Raw genomic sequence first — 19,002 nt, forward strand, 5'->3', positions numbered from 1 at the left:
GCACCAACACAAAGATAAGAGCACCACAGCACAGAACAGACACTTCAACCAGGAAGTGGGTGTGCAAGCTGCTGAACCTGTGATGCACCCGCCCTCGTGAAAGGGGAGCTAATGTTACGTAGCATTTTTAAATTATTCATGCTGGTTATACATGTGCAAATAAGGCATACAAAAATTCAGAAGCTACTCTCAGCTGATCCCAGGTTGCCACTGCCATCGTCATGACAATATACAAAGGGATGCCATTTTTAGTTATTGTACATTTGCTTTTGCAATTTTTCTTGCTAATTCAGTGTTTTTTTTCCAGCTAAAGCTAGACGATTGCCCAGTATGAAAACATTTTTAGAAACCACAATGGTTAAAAGGAAGTTCAGAAACAAATTTTACCGTTGCTGCAATTTTTACGATTTCAAACGTATCTAAAGAAGCATGATCGTGGTGGCAGAGACACAAGAAATCAAAGCATCGACCACCCACAGATATGCCTGAAGTGTTGCATAACAAATCTGATTCTTTATTATTGTTTAGTCACACCTAATTCCCCACATTTTTTTAATGTTCAAGATGTGTGCATGCTAAACAGAACAGATTTTTTGTGTCAAATATTTTAAGGGACGATCAAACATGTGCCTATAAAAATCCACAATTCAACTACAATCAGGAATGGCTGAGCACGTCTGAGACATTTGGCACGGAATGACCGTGCTGGCAGACTTAAATTTTCATAAATAAAAAAGAACAGACCCTTCCCTCATTTGGCGAGCAGCAACCGCACCGAAACAAGGAGCCGCACAGGAAAACTGCAAGCAAGCTGAACTGAGCAAAGATGCAGTACCGAAGCATGCCCCAAGAGTGTGAAGTGTATACACTCAATCTACAGGTATCAGTTATGCCAACTGGCCCTACTAATGTGGTGCTGCCCACTCCCAATGCACTACTGAAATCACTCAAAATTCACCTGTAGGGTCGCCTGTCTGGACCATGAAGCCTTTGATGTTGCGATGGAAGAGGCAGCCATTGTAGTAGTCTGAAGCACAGAGGGCCATGAAATTCTGCGAGATGAGAGTGGCAGACGAGGAAACACTCAGGCATCTTTGCAGTGGCTGCACACGGGCTTGCACAAAGGTGCATGCAGCCCGATGAAACAAGGATGAAATCACAGCTGCAACTGTCTGGACCCGGACTAAGGGTGCCTTCATGAAAATCGGTCATCAAGGCACCCACTTGGCCACTGGGCCGGCTACAACTTGTAAAACTACTAAGATACCCACTTATTCTGTTTGCACTGTGAGCCGCTTTAACTACTGTAAACAACATCGCACCTGAAAGCTTGGCGTTTCAGAATGGCGACCAAAGCTGAAATTTCGCAGTATGTTGCAAGATAGGGGCCACGAGAAATGACAAATGCCCCCCAAAAGGTCCATCGGGCTCTATTGTGCTGCATCTTTATCGGCCTCATTACTATACCTGCATGTGCACAGGAAGGGCCGTTTGCAGAAAAAAGAAGCAGCTACTCTGCCTGCACATAACAAAGGGCACGATATGGTGCAACTTTGTACAGCAATGCTGCCCGACAGAGAGAATTAGGGCTTCTTACACAAGTGTGTCTTTTTTAAGATTTTGAATTCCTGCACTCTCTACCTAACACGGTTCCAAGCACTGCACAGTAACCACGTGACGACCTTAAACGCGAGCGCCTTTTTACATTTGATAATTTTCAAGGGAAAAAGTGCCAGCCAATAGTCTCCATAAGCACAGCTGTTGCGGTTAAAATTTTCAAGATGTTAAGGGGATTCGCGAAATACGTACGCGAAAAATTTGGTCTTCGCCAAATATTAAGTCGCTTAAGCCCCAACCACACGGAGCGATTTTGCAGCGACTTGGGGAGCGACGCGACTAGCGACGAACTACTTTTCGCCGCGGACCAAGTCACTCATCGAATCGCTCGGTTCTGGGTCGCCAGAAACAGTCGCTCGCCTCCCGGAAGTGGCCTCAGCGACTAGCCAATAGGAGAGCCCCTACGTAAGCACGCAACCTCCGGTTTTGGAAGAGAATGGGGGGAAGATTTTGCAAATCCACGCAGACAGCGTTTACGCTGCAGCGGTAAAGAAAGCTTTGCGTGGCAAAGCTTGTGTACACGCTGAAGCAGAAGCAAGAAGGCTGCCGCACACACTGGGTGAGACCCGTGTGGGAAAAACGACGTCAAGAAAGCGAATTCTTCACGGCGTTCATGTTGGAGCCGAGAGACGGGGCGCAGAAGGAAAAGCGTGCGCTATCGCTAACCCAAACCAGTTTTAGAGATGCAATGAAGTGCAAAAAGCAAGGTAGAAAGGCGTAATACTTTTTAGTCATGCTTTTTATGACAAATGAACAAAAAAAATGTTTGCAAACAACCAGCGTACAAGCGCGTTACTAAGCGCAGTGCGGCAACATTGAAATCGCCATCCTCAGTCGCTCGAGCCGTCGCTGTCATGTGGTTGCCTCGGCGAGCGACTTCGGTTCGGTGACTGCGGATCCTACTCGCGTCGCTCGTCGCGTCGCTGGAAAAATCGCTCCATGTGGTTAGCGCTTTTCAGTACGATGCAAGGCAAAATGTAAACCGTACTAATCGTACAAAAGAACATTTTTGTCGTCTAAGTTAACGCTGTGCAACCGCACGCAATGTCAACAGTAGAATTCTACAACTGCTAGCAGAAACTTTGCTGGTAGCTGTACTCGATGACAAGCAAGTCTGAATGGTTAGTTGAATGGACAATAGAAAGCAAGTTAGCTGAATGGACAATGCATAGTGCTGCAACGCAACTTAATAAAACCTAAAGGGCCGCAAGGGCCCACAAGCCCCTCTGTCATGTTCAGTGTCACCTCGGCGCTACAATGGGCATCCTCGATTTACCAGTCCTGGACGATCCGCGGGCAGTTTGAGGACTGCGTTCGGACTGGAAGCCTCATAGGAATACATGGGAAAATCGAACGCCGGATCGCGTCTCGGGCAGCACGCGGACGATCCGGGACTGATAATCGAGGAGGCCCACTGTCACCTAGGCAATTCAATGATTATGAGATAATCATCACAGAGCGTTTTAGTAGTTCAATTGGAATCATTTGAACGGTCTAAACTTTTTTATATAGCAAGAGTACAACAGCACAACTTACCTCGGCCGTTTTCGGGCATGACTCACAAAACAGCTCGACCTTTATGTCGCCAACGTCCGTGTGCAGTGTCACCGACTGAAAAATAAAACGCCATGGTCTGAAAGTGCATCCTGCAAGCGATGGTCATTTACCCGCTCCAGAAAACACCAGAAGCGACGCCCAATTCACGCACCATCGTTCGTCCCGCGCTTCGCCACCGCAACGATGATGGATGTGGATGGATGTGGATGTGGATGCGGCTCTACCTCCACCTGGCTCTACCCTTTTCAACGGGCCAATGTTCACATGTAAAAAAAACAATAAAAACTAACAACACACACACACACAAAACCAAAACACAATGTACCAAAAAAGGCACAAAACCATCGGGAGCTTTGGTTCATGAGGGAGCGGTTTGCCTTCCGCCAATTACAGATCCTTGCGGTGTCCCTTTAGGGGGTGTTCTGATGATGGCCGAGGTTAGAGACTTCCGAGCTTGATAGTAGCCGTGCGCTCTCGGAGAAACGCTGCAACGTAGTTGAAGGTGCGAGACCCGCAGTGGGTGGCGTTGAGGTTGTCTAGAATCGCTTGGTGAGTAACGTTGTCAAATGCGCCTTTTGCATCCAGCGCAAGGATGGTGCGAGGCGTGGTGCGGCTGAGATGGTCTAGCACCTGCTCCTTAAGTTGTAAAAGAATGTCCTGCGTTGACAGTTTGGCGCGAAAACCAAACATTGTCAGTGGATATAAATGCTTTTCTTCGAGGTAGTCGGTGAGGCGGTGATGTACAAGTCGCTCGAACAGTTTGCCAATGCATGAGGTAAGGGCGATCGGACGTAGAGATGTTAGCGAAACAGGTTTGTGGGGTTTTGGGAATAAATTAATTTCCGAATGCCGCCACTGCTCTGGAAGAGTGCCCTTCGCCCAGTGAGTGTTGAACAGTTGCAAGAGGGAGTCGAGGTCAAGGATGTCGAGGTTACGAAGGAGGCGGTTTGTAATGCGATCTTTGCCAGGTGTGGTATTACGTTTCAGATTAGTTAATATGGCCTGTAATTCTTCCATGGTGAACGGGGCGTCGAGTGCAGGGTTGGGATGGCCGGTGTAAATCTGGGTGGGGGGAGAGGGGTAGGTTGCGGGCGCGCCGAAGAGGTTCGTCTGAGCTGCATGGAGCAAATCTCTCGGGTGAAGAGAGCTGTTTCGAATAAGCCTCTGTATTTGGTGGTTACTTTTGGTACGGGAGGTGGTGCTGTCAAGTAGGTGGCGAAGTAGGTGCCAGGTACTTTTAGAGCTTAGCGTGCCTTTGAGTTGGGCGCATAGCGAGAACCAGTTCTGCCGATGAAGCGTGTAGGCATATTCCTTCGCTTGGATAGAGAGGAGGGCAATAAAGCGCAGGTTTGTTGGGTGGGCGTATTTGTTGCCCTCCATTGAAGCGTGGGGGGGTGACCAGATGAGCTGAATGGAACCGTTTTGGGAGTCGTTTCTGAGCACGCGCAGTGCAGGGCAGGACACCCAACCCGACTGGTAATTCGAGTAGGCTTGCTGGAAATCGGTGACTACCCTCCGAACCCCTAGTTGAGTGAGAGCCAAGGTGATGGCTGCCTCTACTGCTGCCGTCATTTCTTGGGTCCTAAGCGAGGTACACGCAAGGAGGTTGGTTCTGGAGGTAGCCACGATGATGGCGTATTGCTGCCCTCGATATGTGGAGGCATCTGTGTAGATAACTGCACGATCCCCACCGAGGGTGGTGTTCAGCGCTTGAGCCCGTGCTTTTCGGTGAACCTCGTCATGTGAGGGGTTCATATTTCGTAGCAAAGGGAGCATCTTTAGTTTTAGTCACCAAGAGTCTGGGAGTACATCAAGCGGAGTGACATTCTGGGCTGCCCAGCCAATCTGATCAAGCATGCGGTTGCCCACTGCAGCTCTGAGTCGGACCTTCTGGTTAGAAAGATGGCCTTCTATCAGCTCTTCCACCGTGTTGTGGAGCTCCGTGCTAAGCAGCCTCTGTGTGGACGCACTCACGAGAATACCAATGGCCTGCTCGACCGCCTTTCTAATCATTATATAAAGCATCTCTATGTCTTCCTTGTCGAGAAGAAGACATGGGGTTGACGTAAGTGACCCGAGAGGACAAAAGCTTCAATTAATTGAAAGGTACCGGATTCCTTTAGGCCTCGCTTTTTGTTGGCAACTCGCCTGATCATGTGTATAATTTGATTAATGCTGTTTTTGAGGCGCTGCAAGGAAACGTCCTTCTTGGTGTTGGCCTCGAGATGTAGGCCCAGGATCTTGATGCTGGGGCTTGGAGTGATGGCCTGGCCTTCAAGGAGTATTTGAATGTATTCCTTGATTTGGCGTGAGGGCGGACGAGAAGGAGCGGTGATTTCTTACGTGAACACTGGATGCCACAGGCTTTAGCACATTGGCGTACTAGAAGTGAGACGCCATGCATTGGTGTGAGCTTCCTTTAATTTTTGTAACTCTTAGCACATGAGCAAGGTGCGCACAGGGCCGCTAGATGGGCGTGAGTGGTCGTGTGACGCTTTCACGTGGCATTCAGCGATAATGCAGAGGGTAAACCCGTAGATGTGCTTGGTGAGGCCACCATCTGTCTTCCCTGTCTTTGCGTGGGCTCGTAGCTAAATCGGTAGGACAACGGGCTCTCGCTTTGTTGGTTTATTGGTTCCAGGTTCGATTCCCGGCGGTGCCAGTACATTCTTTTATTTGTTCGCTGGAGTTTTCTGGTGACACCAACGGTCGCGAAAGAACCCTTGGGGGGTAGAGGTAAAGAGCTTTGCTTTAAAAGAAGGTCCTTCACCCCGAGTAGTCGGAGTGGCGCTGGCTACCACCCCAAGCGTAGGAAACAAAAAGTTACATCACATAAATACCCCAGAAAGTGGAGGGGAAAATAGCCCCGCCGATAGCGTAGTGGTCATCGCACCAGACCGGTATTCTCGAAATCGTGGGTTCGGGCCCCACTCGCCGGGCATTTTCTCTCCACTTTCTTTCTGTCGTTCAAAATTCTTAATGTTTCAATGACCTACCACATCCTCCCGTTTGCTTACCGAGGTTTTCTTGACTTCCACTGCCAACCATTATTTCTGTCTTATTTTGAAGGAGCCCTTCAAAATAAGACATACATACATATATGTATGTATGTATATACGCAGTAGAAGAACCTACGCACGATTAAAAACAAAAGCAGCGGTTTACTGACGGTTCGATTGGAGGGCCAGTCTTCATCTTAAGTATATATATATATATATATATATATATATATATAGTTCCAAATTGCGCAGTTTCAACTGTCTAACATGAACCTTCTGCGTCCTTGTTTTTATCTAAATTCCAAACCGTGCTCTGAAAAATGTCACGTAACCAACGAAGTCTCCTGTATATCTGATTTCCCCGATTTTATTCCGTGCAAGCCCACATGGTGTATTAGAAATATTGTTCAGGGGTGTGTCATTGAAGACGGGGCATTAGAGGTGGCCCAATTCAAGAAGCCTTGTAACCTTTGTGAACAAAGTAAGGCAAAGTGTGCGGCTTGCGGACATTCGTGTGTACACATCATTTAAATAAGAAGCTTCAATCCTTGGAAATATGAGGGAGTTGCATCAGCCGGTTCCATCACAAATATGAAGGAGACTCGCGCTGGAAACGGTTATTGCTCTGCATCCAGTGAAACGCTGCGAGCTGCAGCGAGTTCCTCGGCGCGGGCCATTGCGTCTTCAGCTCGGCCTCCGCCAACTCCGCCACCGAGGGTCATGCCCGGCGTTGCGAAGAGGGCTGTTAGGAAAGGGGGAAAAAGCATTTCGTTGGACGAAAACTCTCGATTAGGAAAAACTAAAAACAGACAGTTCGCTCGTTTTGTATAGGTTTCTTATCACTGTTCAGGAACATTTATGAAATCAACAGCTAGGCAATTCCACGAGAGATATAACATGCATGTTTACTCCCAGTTTTTGCTGCTTTTAAACTTTTCAGTGCTCTTGGGGACGCTAGTCCGTAATAAAAACATTGGCTCCAATCCACGCTGCGAAGGTGGTTGGAAAGCAAAGATTTAAATGACACCCACACGAATTTCCCATGCGACGTCACTTGAATTCACACAGGGGGATCTAAAAAGAGTGAAGCCAGAGATTCTGCCAGCAGTTACCTGGAATTCGCGGGTGCGGTGTCCCGAACGTAGCAGCAACGTCGGCCACTGCCGGGCTAGAGCGGCGGACGCCGCCGCTGTAGCCCGGCCGTGTGTCGGCAGTAAGAAAACGGAGAGGAGCGCTTTTTGAAGGGTGAGACAGCGGAACCTAGCCATCTTGATGTGCTAGCTCGGGGCTACACCAGCGCGCGACACAAGCGCAGACACCACAACAATTCGGCATGTGAGCTTAGAGATTCCCATTTATGCCGATTAAAACTAGTTAGTTTAGTAAGTTTGAGAATTGCGAGAAAGCTGAGGAAACTTTTATAATCGCTATTTATCAGAACCACTTGCTCCTTCCGCCTTTTGTAATATCTCTTAAAACACAACCGAATTGGTATCCATCAATTTAGAAAACGGAGTCCCATTCGTGGCAAGCAGTGCGCAAAAGTTAGCGTTTCTCTATCTGCCAGATGTCTGGATGTGCTCTGTATACTTCGTTTTCCGCCCTGCAAACCAATCATTAACGTATCTTTGCCGTACGACCACTTAATTCTGTCGGGGGGGGGGGGGGGGGGTTACCCAGGAGGAGCTGTCGAACAAGTTAATCAAGCCGTGCGAAGGAAGCGCGCAATGGACGCGAAGCTGCTCCAAAACAGGCCCAAAGCATCCGCCGATAAAGCAGACGACAAAGCCGTACCGCCGACGCGCCGCTGGTGAGCAGGCACCAACGGAAGAAAGACATTTATAGTATCCCGTTAGACAGCTGATTTTGCAGCAAACCAGCAGATTTTATAACAAATTTAGTTTTCGGTATTATGTTATATTTGTGGGTTACTTCCTAATTTCAAGTTGAGTTTTTCTGTCTTAAAGCTGAGCAGATGTAGTCCATGCTTTTAGAGCATTGTAATCTACGCACTAACCTTGCGTAGGCTGGACACCAAGCTTAAATGTAAGCTTTTTGTAATATTTTCGGAAACACATACTGCCTGAAACCGTACACTGTACAAAAGTGCTTTGAGTCTCCTCGTACACCACAACAGTCTGTTCAGAAATGCGAGTATATGTATAACTGATATAGGACAAATGTAGCCATCACAGCTATTTATTTCAGGCTTCGTTAAATACAGCGACTGAAAGGTAAGTTCGGTTATAGTAAGACCTTTTGAGTTCTTTTAGCTTAAATGCTCCGTTGTTTCTTTGGCAGCCATGTGACATTTCTCTGCTTATTTTCGTTGACGTGTCCAATCAAACTGGGTAACAGATGTAAACGCATTAAATACAAGGTAGGGAGCGCTGCAATTATCTTTTTTTATCATGGGGTTAACGCGCGCACGCTACACAGGCGATAAGGCGCACCGTAGTGGAGGGCTCAGGATGGGGATCTCTACGGGCGCCGAAATCTCGACCACACGGGCGTTTTAGCTTTTAGCCGCCGCCGCGGCCGGGAATCAAACCCGCGTCCTTGGACTCAGCAGCACAACGTCATAACCACTGAGCCAGCGCGGTGGGCGCATTGCCAAATGAAAAGTGTCGTTTGAGCCGTATTATGTTGACACAAAACATACCCCTGTTTACGTTTGTAGACTGCACTCTGATACGCCATAAACCAATCTATGGAAGAATGGTTTCTTCTTGTAATTGTAATAATTTGTTACCGTATACCTGTACGGAAAATTTTAAGGAACTCATGTTGGTGATTAACGTTGTACTGTGTAGGTCATTCATTATACTTCCAAAAATGCAACGCGTATGTGTTACGCGAAGCCCCTCCTTTCTCTCATGACAAAATAGCTGCGAACTATTTCAGGGATTTGAACTATGCTCCGCTGCGGGCAAATTCGCTATTTCTTAATGAGGCAGGCTGTCCTGCGTGATGTGCTCGAAAAGCTATGCTCGTTTTCTAAAATTAATGGTCTGATGCTGATCTGACTCTACAGTAGCCGACCGTTTTTTCGGACTCAGAAAATTCGGACTTGCTGGTTATTCCGGACTTTCCCGAGGAATCGCCAGTTGTCCCCATAAGAGTAATGGATATGAAAAACGGATATTTCGGACGAAATAAAGCCAAAAGTTTCATTTTTCCGGATAAAATTTTCCCGCGACAAAGCCACGGTGCGACTCCAGGACGACGCTATTTTGAATCCTAAGCCATTAGGCTAACTTCGGATTGGATCTGGATTGGCTTGATTACCGACGGTGTAACAAAATTTTGTCTTGGTAGCCAATATGGTGCATGTAGACTGCGGCTGAAGCAATCTTTAAAGCCTGAAATGGGTCATACGTGACCAGTTTTTTTTTAGACGCCACTTTTTTAGGTACCAGGTGACGCTGAATATAAGCAATCTCATCACAGGTTTGTCTTGTGTCGTCCCGCGAAGCTAACGAACGACGAGATCGTGCGCCAAGGGACCCCGCTGGCGCACAGCGACTCAGACTCCGACGAAGACACTCTCGACCGCCCGAAACTGTCAACGCAAGACATTGCAAACGCTTTGGTGTTGTTGTCCAATGCTTAGGAAGAAAACCTTATGCTTGCAGAGATGCAAGCAGACGTTCCAACATGAAGCAGGAATTTAAGGCACGGAACGACAGGCGGCGTCTTCAGTCCTATTTAAATGAAACGAAGTTCGTTTTTTTGACTCGCGGATTTTTCGGACTGCTGTCTTATTCGGACAATTCTTCGTTCCCCTCCAGTTCCGAAAAATCAGAAAAGCAGGTCCGGCTACTGATTTCATATCACACGTAAAATAAGGGAACCGAGTGCTATGTAACATGATAAAAATTAATCCCCGTAGGGGACAGTTGCACGAAATAACGCTTAGAAACCCTTATACCCAGGATCACAGCGACGAGAAGCAGAAGAGGGAGTCCAAAGAAGCGAACCATGCTGCGTCCTATGGTAAAAAAGAAACGTAATGCAGATTTTTAAAAAGAAAGCGAGAAATTTGGCAACTTATTTTAGAACATTTTTTCTTCACCTCAAATAATTACTGCGCTGTACATTGAATATTCCTCTTTTCCAAGACACAAAAGTATTTCCAACATTCATGGATGATCAACTTGGCATTGGCATATAATTTGTGTAAGGCGTATCCAAGAATGTTTCAACCGAATTGTTCCTGACACTGCACTCTCAGTAATTCTGTTCATCTGCCTCTTCAGTAGTCACAAAAGAATAAATTACGAAACCCTAGAATTTTGGAATATTTTAAAGTCTCACCTCAAACTGTCGTGTCAAAATTTTTATAATAGGAGGATAAAATGAACTATTATTTTCTCAGATTAGCTGTCATATATAACACTAAAGATGATGCCTGCAACGCCAGAACGTCGGCCAAAGAGAATTTGCAAACTAATAAAAGACAATGCATGTTGAATAATATAAATTTGAGGGCAATGTTTACCTGAAGAGATTCCTTAGCAATGCACAACGCAGAGTTATTCAAAGGTGAATATAGTGTGGAGCTTCACATTAGTCTTTATATACGGCTGTCCTGCCATAAAAATGGCAATGCCGATCAAACGCTGACAGCTGCAAAAGACAGAACAATGTCCATACATAACAAAAAATTTTGAACGTGAGAGGTCATTGGGTATATGTTGGAGGGAAATGCGTGTGGCACACTTTTTCCCGAAAGAACATAATTGGATGAGAGTTTCCTCTCATCCACTGGCGTGTATACATCACCAGGACGCAGACAAGCCCTGAACGGCTACCTCTAGTTCAATGGACGGCCATAATTTCGTCAACAGCTCATCCGTCGCACGTGTATTATCGATGGTTAACTGACAGAATAAGTATTAGTTTCCGGATGACCGGCCGAAAGCACTCATCAGACATTCTACAAGTATTTTAATGCATCCAGTGAGGTTCCCCGGCCCCGACACAGGAAGTGCCCAAAGAAGAAAAACTGACATCGCGACCACCATAGTGACCTGATTGACGATACGATTTCGAAGTAAATAGAGGATTCTATGAAGCAACTCTAGGTGTCAAGCTAATCTTCGCTGAGCCTGACCAAACGAACCCGATATTTTCACCACCCTTTCTTCCACAGAGGAGTCGAATATTAGTAACAAGTGAGCAGTTGTGGAAAAAAATTGGCGCCAATCCACTCGGTGAATGTGGTTGGAAAGCAAAGCTGTAAACGGCACCCATAACGATTACCCATGCGACATCACATAAATTCACTCACGTCGCTCTACAAATCGTGAAACAAGAGAGAAGTGAAATGTACTTAACCACACCCTGTATTACTTCAAAGAGATATTCTTCCTCTGGTTAAATTATTGCATGAGGCATGAACGGTGGTTGGTTGAGCTGGATTGGTGTAGCACGTGAGTGGAAACTCTTTTTTTACAAAATTAAAGGAACCTCAAACCCGGTGTCAGACGATCTCACTTCTCCGTCTCTGCCGTCGCGGACGGAGGCGATGAGATCGGTGGCAGAGACGATGGAGGAGGAGGTGGCGGAGCAGGAGGAGGAAACACTTCTATTCAGATTTCTGAACGGCCCAGAGTGCGGCCCAGGGGAGTGGTTCCTTCTTCACTGTAGCCCATATTCAGTCCACGCCGCCTGTGCCCTGTCCACCAGCTGAAGCTGGGTAGGTAGAGAGGGGCTGGACAGCAGCATCTTCCATTGCTCTTGTTAGGTAGTTGACAGAAGGAGAGGATGGTGCTCAGGGCTAAAGTCGCACACCCAGATTATGTGGCAGAGTGTTCCTACTCATGAGCAAAATTTACACGCAGCGTCGTAGTGATTCGGGTGCATTAAGTGAACACGCGTCCGGTGTGGGAAGGAGCCGGATTGTATGAGCCGTAGGGTAGTTTGTTGTTCTATGGCAAGGCCAGGGTAAGGCGAAGGTATAGACTTCCTCAGAAGGCGATAATTCTGGTTTATGTCCCTGAACGAGACAAGCGGGTGACTGTCCTCGTGCAGCTCCATAGCACCGGGGGTGAAAGTGCAGGCTTGGTGGGCGTATTCGTTGCCTTCCATGGAAGCGTGAGCAGGTGTCCAAATGAGCTGAATGGAACCATTTGGGGAGTGGTTTTTTTGCACACGCAGTGAAGGTCGAGACACCAAACCCGACAGGTAGTTCGGGTAGGCTTGTTGGGAATTGGTGACTACTTTACGAACCCCTGGTTGAGAGCCAAGGCGATGGCTGCCTCTTCTGCTGCCATCATGTCTTCAGTCTTGAGTGAGGCACAAGCTAAAAGGTTGATTCTGGAGGTAGCCGCGATGATGGCGTATTGCTGCCCTCGATATGTGGAGGCATCTGTGTAGATAACTGCATGATCCCCACCGAGGGTGGTGTTGAGCGCTTGAGCCCGTGCTTGTCGGCGACCCTCGTCGTCTGAGGGGTTCAAATTTCTAAGCAAAGGGAGCATATTTATTTCTTGTCGCCAAAAGCCCAGGAGTACATCAAGCGGAGTGATAGTCTGTGCTTCCCAGCCGATCTGGTGAAGGATTCGGCAACCCGCCGCAGTTCTGCTCGTTCGGAGCTTCTGGATAAAAAGATGACCCTCTCTCAGCTTTTAAGAGCCCCGTGCTAAGCAGCCTCTCTGGGCGCACTTATGGGAAGACAAATGGCTTCCTCAACCGCCTTTCTAATCATTATATAAAGCATCTTTGTGTCCTCCTTGCCGATAAGAAGACAGGGGGTTGATGTAAGTGATTCTGGAGAGGACGAAAGCTAATCGAAAGGTGACGGATTCATTGAGGCCTCGCTTCTTGGTTTCAACTCGCCGGATCATGTGTATGATTTTTTGATGTTGTGTTTGACGCACTGCAAGAATACGTTACTCTTGGTGTTGGCCTGAAGATGTAGGCCCAGGATTTTGATTCTGGGGCTTGGAGTGATGGCCTGGCCATTAAGGAGTATTAGAATGTGTTTCTTGAGGTATCGTCTGGCGTGAGGGAGGACGACAAGGAACTGATATTTTATTGCGGGAACACTAGAAGGCACAGTCCCATTGGTGTACTAGAAGTGAGATGCCATGGGTTAGTGTGAGCTTCATTTAATCGCCATTGCGTAGCATTTAGCGAGAATGCGGGGTTAAACCCGTAGATGTGCTTGGTCAGTACACCACTTGTCTTCCCCGTCTGCGCGTAGGCTCGTAGCTAAATCGATAAGACTACGGGCTCTTGCTTTGTTACTCTGTTAGTTCCAGGTTCGATTCCTGGTGGTGCAGTAAAAATTCTTTTATTTGTTTCCGGGAGTTTTCTGGTGACACCAACGGTCGCGAAAGAACCCTTGGGGGGCAGAAGTAAAAAGCTTTGCTTTAAAATTACATGTTGCTATTGAAATTGCGTGTAGCATGCGACAAAATCAAGCTTCGTATTACGTGTACTGCTTTGCAGCTTATGTAATCTCTGTTCAGACGCAAAATCGACAACACATCTTTTACATCGAGGTCAGCACGAGTTCATGGCTGAAATGGAGACATGACTTATGCCTTTCAAAGTCAAGAAATTTGCTGCCTGAATTACGTCAGACTTTTCTGAAGTAGTTCCCAAAGCTGTGTAATATTTTTGCTGGAATTGTTAGCACTGCAGAAGTTAATGACTCGCAGAGCACCACACGAAAACTGTTATGTGGAGTTTTTCCTCAGAATGGCTGGAAGTTTTTGAGGGGCGAAGGTGAATCTGGCGACTGAGCAATCGAATAGTGAACGCAGGGATGAAGCGAAGAAAGTAGAGTGAAATCCTACTACCGCACGCTTACGTAATTTTTTTCCGCAGTTTCCCGCCTGGATACACAAGGTGCCTTGTTATGGGGATGAGCTGTCACCCTTTACTTTCAAACACCACCACCTCCTGTGTAACGTCGCTCAATGTTTGTTTCCGCGATGCGATAAATTGAGAGGTGAAGGTGGATTCCCGTTAGCACTGGGCACTGCATCACTGGGCTTGAAAGGTTCGTTCAGGTAATGTTCAACGACTTTCCTTACGTTGAAACAGGGCCGTGTTCTGGTCACGTGGCTGGAACTGATGTGCGTGTGCTGGTCTCGACGTTGATAAAAGATCACTTACACAAGAATACGGTTCATGCATGCGTCGATGCGAGATTTTTGTTGCCTACTGGGGAGGAGGGGGGGGGGGGTGGAAAGGGAGGAGCTGTGGCTCTTCCCCCTGTCTCCTGCAGGAGCATGTGATAGGGGCTCCAGGACCCAGTTTAAAATTTTCACACTACTTATGTTGCAAAGGCCCGTCGGAATAACCACCTTGCAGGGAATGTACCTCAGCTGACAGGGAATGTAATTTAGGGCCTCTTCAATGTGATTCTGATGGATATAGCATGGACGCTACCGAATTATATTCCTAACTTCAACAAATATATCATCCATTCACCATCTATTTTGTACCAAGTTGGGTGACGAATGTGAGATGATTTGTTTACAGTAAACATCCACTATTTCCCGTCTTGATCTACGTGTAGCGCAAAATGTGCACGCGGTTTGGTCATAATGAATGTTACAAAACTTACTACAATAACTATATTGAGGAGGTAATCAATTGACTTTGCATGGCTTCACCCCATGATTAAAATGTTTCAGTTACGGCATTCTCGGTACCAAATAAACGCATATATTAACGTGCCTACGGTCTAGCACAAGCACTTGTACGCCAACAGCAACGTCCTACAAAGAAATACTGACACCAAATCCAGAATCCTAAAATTGGTATAGTTGACCTAAGTAGATGTGGAAGATGCCGTCCAGCGCCTTTTGCAGCCAGCCGCGCCAAAGAACACATCGAAAATCAATTTTCATCGGCCCGACCGCAAGTTGCCTGGGATTGCCAGCGCCAGCAAAATCACCATAGGCATGACGAAATTGAATTGAAGTAACATTTATTGAGATGAGGAAGGCCACATGGCCGCAGTTGAGGAAGACAAAGAAGAGAACAGGAGGAGGAGTTGGCGATCAGTAAGTCATGGTGGGCCTCGTTGGAGATGATCAATGTGAAGGTGAAGGTGAGTGAAGACGAAAGACATACCGCGGCCTGGAAGCTTCTATTCTCGTTCACAGTACCCTGGGCAGCGGTCGGTTCTGGGTGACGTCGGGTAGCCCTTTCGGAACCGGAAACACTCTCCTGCGCTGCCGTTATTAGTTGTCTCGTTTCGCCAAGCCGGGCCTCTCAATGGCATTGTCAACTTTGGCAAAGTGGCAGAAAATTAACACAATTTTTTGGGGAAAAAAACGTTATTGGAAGGCCAACACCATGAACAGGAACGAACTCAGGTGTGTCCCAGTTAAAAATTGACCTCGGTAAATAACGTCTAAATAGATGAATTTGCAAATTACTTTTCAAGATTACCGCGGCCCGATTCCCGTCGCAAGCTCGGATGGACCAATGCAAAGGTATAAAATGGGTTTGACACTACTTAAGTGGCCTGTTGAAAATCGTTGGTAAAACCTAAACAGGAACATTTCTGACAGCTGCAATCGTGAAATAGCAATGAATGTTTTCTGACCTAAATTCAGCAGGCGTGTTTCAGCTGGGAATGTATGATTGCAGAGCACAGCAATAATAAAGGCCTGGGAAAAAAAATTCAAATGCGAGCTTAGTTGAGTTACCACCAAGGTATTTGGTAGACAGAATAGTTACAAAAATAATTAATAAGTTTTATTTGCGCTGGCCCAAGTTTACATGTTCCGCACGTAACACTATTGAAGAATGTTACGCCTGCATGGACTCGGCACAGCAGTTTTTACGGTATAACACACAGTTTATTTATTTATTCATTTATTGATTTATTTATTTATTTAGTTTTACACATACTGCCAATCCCAATTAGGGTTTATTGCAGGAAGGGCACATGCATTGTGAAAGTGCAAGATTTATACAAAGGGTACTCACTGAAATATTGCAATACGAGTGAGACAAAACCGATAGCAATACATTTTATGACTACATCAGTACAAGTATAACTACATCAATACCATAGGACATCAATACCAACTAGTACTGAAAAAAAGAATAGTGAGCACTTCAAACAGTGCACAAAAAAACTCTGTTCGTCATTCCAAAGACAATAAGTAACATTCAAGCAGGGATGAAAAACTTTCCAATGATTGACTGTTTGTTATACTGATTGGCAAATTATTCCACTCTCTAATTGCTAGTGGAAAAAAAAGAATATTTCAGACAGTCAGTACGGCACTGATATTCATTCAGTGTCTGTGAACGCTTTTGTCGTGTTGGCCCTGTTTCTGCGTATGCCATGTACTTTGAACTGTCTATGTTTAGCTGTTCGTGAACTAATTGATACAAGAATTTCTGACGTGCCACTTTAGCGCGGTTTTTTATTGTTAAGAGACCTGCTTTTTTTTTAAAGTTCTGTGGGTGAGTCTGTTATTCTGTACTTGTTATAAACAAATCTTATCGCTTTTCGTTGTATGCGTTCTAGGGCATTTATGAGATTGTTTGTAAAGGGAAACCACGCGACGTTTGCATATTCTAAGACGGGTCTGACGAATGCTTTGTAGGCGAGAAGTTTCGTTTCATGTGGCGCAGAACCGTGACTTCTACGAAGGAAAAACAGTCGTTTTAATGCAGCTGATGTGACATGCCTAACGTGGATATCCCATCTAAAATCTTGCGTTCAAGTTAAACCTAGTTATTTGTGTTCAGTCATTACCGGAAGTGGAGAGTTATTTATAGCGTAAACGAATTCAGATACATGCTTTTTTCTGGTTATCCTCAAGAGAGCAGATTTTTTAACATTCAGGGTCATTTGCCAGAGAGCACACCAGCTAGATATGTACTGCAAGGCATTGTTCAATTTTACATGATCTTCTGGGGCGTTAATTTCTTGGTAAAGTATACAGTCATCGGCGAAAAGCCTCACATTAACACCAATGCCAGCAGGTAAATCATTAATGAAGATCAGGAATAAAATGGGCGCCAAAACACTGCCCTGTGGTACACCTGACGTAACATTGGCTATGGTAGAACTTTCGCGATTGACTTGCACGTACTGCGTTCGGTTACTCAGGTAATTGTCTATCTGGACATTGTGGGGTGAATGGGAATGTGGTGGCCGACGAAACAGCTTGCGCGGCCCACACCCAATCTAGTGTCATCATCCCGATTCCTTTCTCTAGACGTGACGCCGCGACACTTGCGTACTCCTTGGCGCGGCAGTCACAACTCTCGATATGGACGGACGGGACAAAAAATTATCAGCCATTATACAGAATTGATCCCGCCTGCACTTTTCGAATGCCGTGTGGCCTGCAGACGAAGCAGGCGTTCACCGCATTCGCCTCAACGTCGCTTTTACCAGCCACTACTTGCACAAGACGCACCGAGTTGCCTCCCCTCACTGTCAAGTCTGCAGTGTCCGTGATGATATAGAACATGTACTGTGTGTGTGTCCCCGTTATGACACCCCGCGGCTAACCTGGAAGACAACTTTGGGACTGAGTGCTGATGCACCATTGAAGCTTTGTGACGCCATTGGTCCTTGGAACTCAACTGCCGCGGCAACACGGAGTACACGGGCTTTGGTGTCATTTCTCCGTGACTCCGGCCTGAACGAAACTCTGTGAATGTTTGCCTTAACTTCACTTCTGTTTGTGCGCCGTGTGCGTGATCCTGCATTTGTCAGTTTGTGTGCTTATTTGCTTTTGTAGTGTCTGTACGAGTTTTTGTGTCTTTGTTTCCCTTCACTTTCGCACATTTCTTGTTCATGTGGAGTAGCAAGCCAAGCTCGCTGCCAGGCTGAATTCATTCATTAAAGGCATTCCTCCTCCCTCCTCCTCTATCCAGTCAGTAAGTGGACCTGTGCCTATTGTTGCTTCTAATTTTCTTACAAGTTTTTTGTGTGGCACCCGATCAAAAGCCTTTGAGAAATCCAGTAGAATTAAATCGGTTTGTTTTCCGCAGTCTACATTGAGGGAGGTGTGAATTAGTTCAACCAGTTGGGTAACTGTGGATAGTCCTTTGCAAAAACCGTGTTGTAATGGCGATAAGATGTGATTCTGGTCAAGGTACAACGTTAGATGTTTAAGAATTATGTGTTCCAGTAGTCTGCAGGTTGTGCTGGTTAGTGAGATGGGTCTAAAGTTTGATGGGTCAGCTTCGCTACCAGATTTATGAACAGGGGCCACCTTTGCCATTTTCCATTCTTGGGGGAGGGAACAGGTTGATAGGGACTTATTGAAAAGTATACACAAGTATTTGGCTACCCATATCTCCTAAGAAATTCGTTCGGCAAGTTGCCCGGACCGGCACCCTTTTTAGTAACTAATTTTAACAACAAATGAATCACTCCGGACCCTGTCACAACAAGTGGTTCAATATGTCGGTGGTTGCAAATGCCAACATCAGGCACATTTCCATCATCAATCGTGAAAACTGATTGAAAATAGTTATTTAGCGAGTTTGCTTTATCTTTGCTTTCTTCCGGGGCCGCGGGCCTAATACGGTTTTTGGAATTGAGGTAGTTCCAGAACTTCTGGGGAGACGTTTTCATAAAGTTGGGTAGCGTACTTGTAAATTAGTTTGCTTTGGACATTTATATTTGGGATTTCATGTTACTAATAGCTTGATTCAACTTGTTCCGAATTTGTGGCGTAGGTTTTGCCTTCAAAGTTTCTCTGAGGCGTTTTACTTTACGCTTGGAATGAATAATTTCAGGCGTTATCCAGGGATTATGTTTTCTTGTTTTCTTCGTTTTAGACGGCACATAGTTAAGAACGCAGTGTGTTACGACCGCTTTGAA

The 19,002-nt window shown here is 46.2% G+C and overlaps 2 protein-coding genes and 1 long non-coding RNA gene across 6 annotated transcripts in view; 1 reads left to right on the forward strand and 2 right to left on the reverse strand.

The window, feature by feature from the left end:
• The window catches only part of LOC144138581 (peptidyl-prolyl cis-trans isomerase-like 3), an 85,786-nt gene extending 82,371 nt beyond the window's left edge, over positions 1-3,415 (reverse strand). For 2 of the 3 annotated variants that reach the window (XM_077670941.1, XM_077670949.1), the window contains exons 1-3: positions 3,326-3,415; positions 3,154-3,228; positions 959-1,052 (exon numbers count right to left, since the gene is read on the reverse strand). In XM_077670941.1, the coding sequence (XP_077527067.1) occupies positions 959-1,052; positions 3,154-3,228; positions 3,326-3,328 (172 nt within the window). In that variant the 5' untranslated portion in view covers positions 3,329-3,415. Of the gene's footprint in view, positions 1-958; positions 1,053-3,153; positions 3,229-3,284 lie in introns of all 3 variants that reach the window. The other variant, XM_077670958.1, reaches the window with a different exon arrangement.
• An 8-nt stretch (positions 3,416-3,423) lies between these two features.
• Positions 3,424-19,002, forward strand: part of LOC144138596 (uncharacterized) — a 71,040-nt gene continuing 55,461 nt past the window's right edge. For both annotated transcript variants that reach the window (XM_077670971.1, XM_077670980.1), the window contains exon 1: positions 3,424-3,723. The gene's annotated coding sequence lies outside the window, so the exon portion shown is untranslated. The remainder of the gene's footprint in view (positions 3,724-19,002) is intronic.
• Positions 6,514-10,776, reverse strand: LOC144166939 (uncharacterized). Its single transcript, XR_013321792.1, has 3 exons — positions 10,675-10,776; positions 10,105-10,164; positions 6,514-6,915 (listed from the first exon to the last, which is right to left on the reverse strand). It is a non-coding gene; the product is annotated as an uncharacterized LOC144166939 (long non-coding RNA).

This window comes from Haemaphysalis longicornis, unplaced genomic scaffold (genome assembly GCF_048455015.1).
Source record: "Haemaphysalis longicornis isolate Haplotype H1 unplaced genomic scaffold, Haemaphysalis longicornis Haplotype H1 scaffold_1, whole genome shotgun sequence".
Classification (NCBI taxonomy): domain Eukaryota; kingdom Metazoa; phylum Arthropoda; class Arachnida; order Ixodida; family Ixodidae; genus Haemaphysalis; species Haemaphysalis longicornis.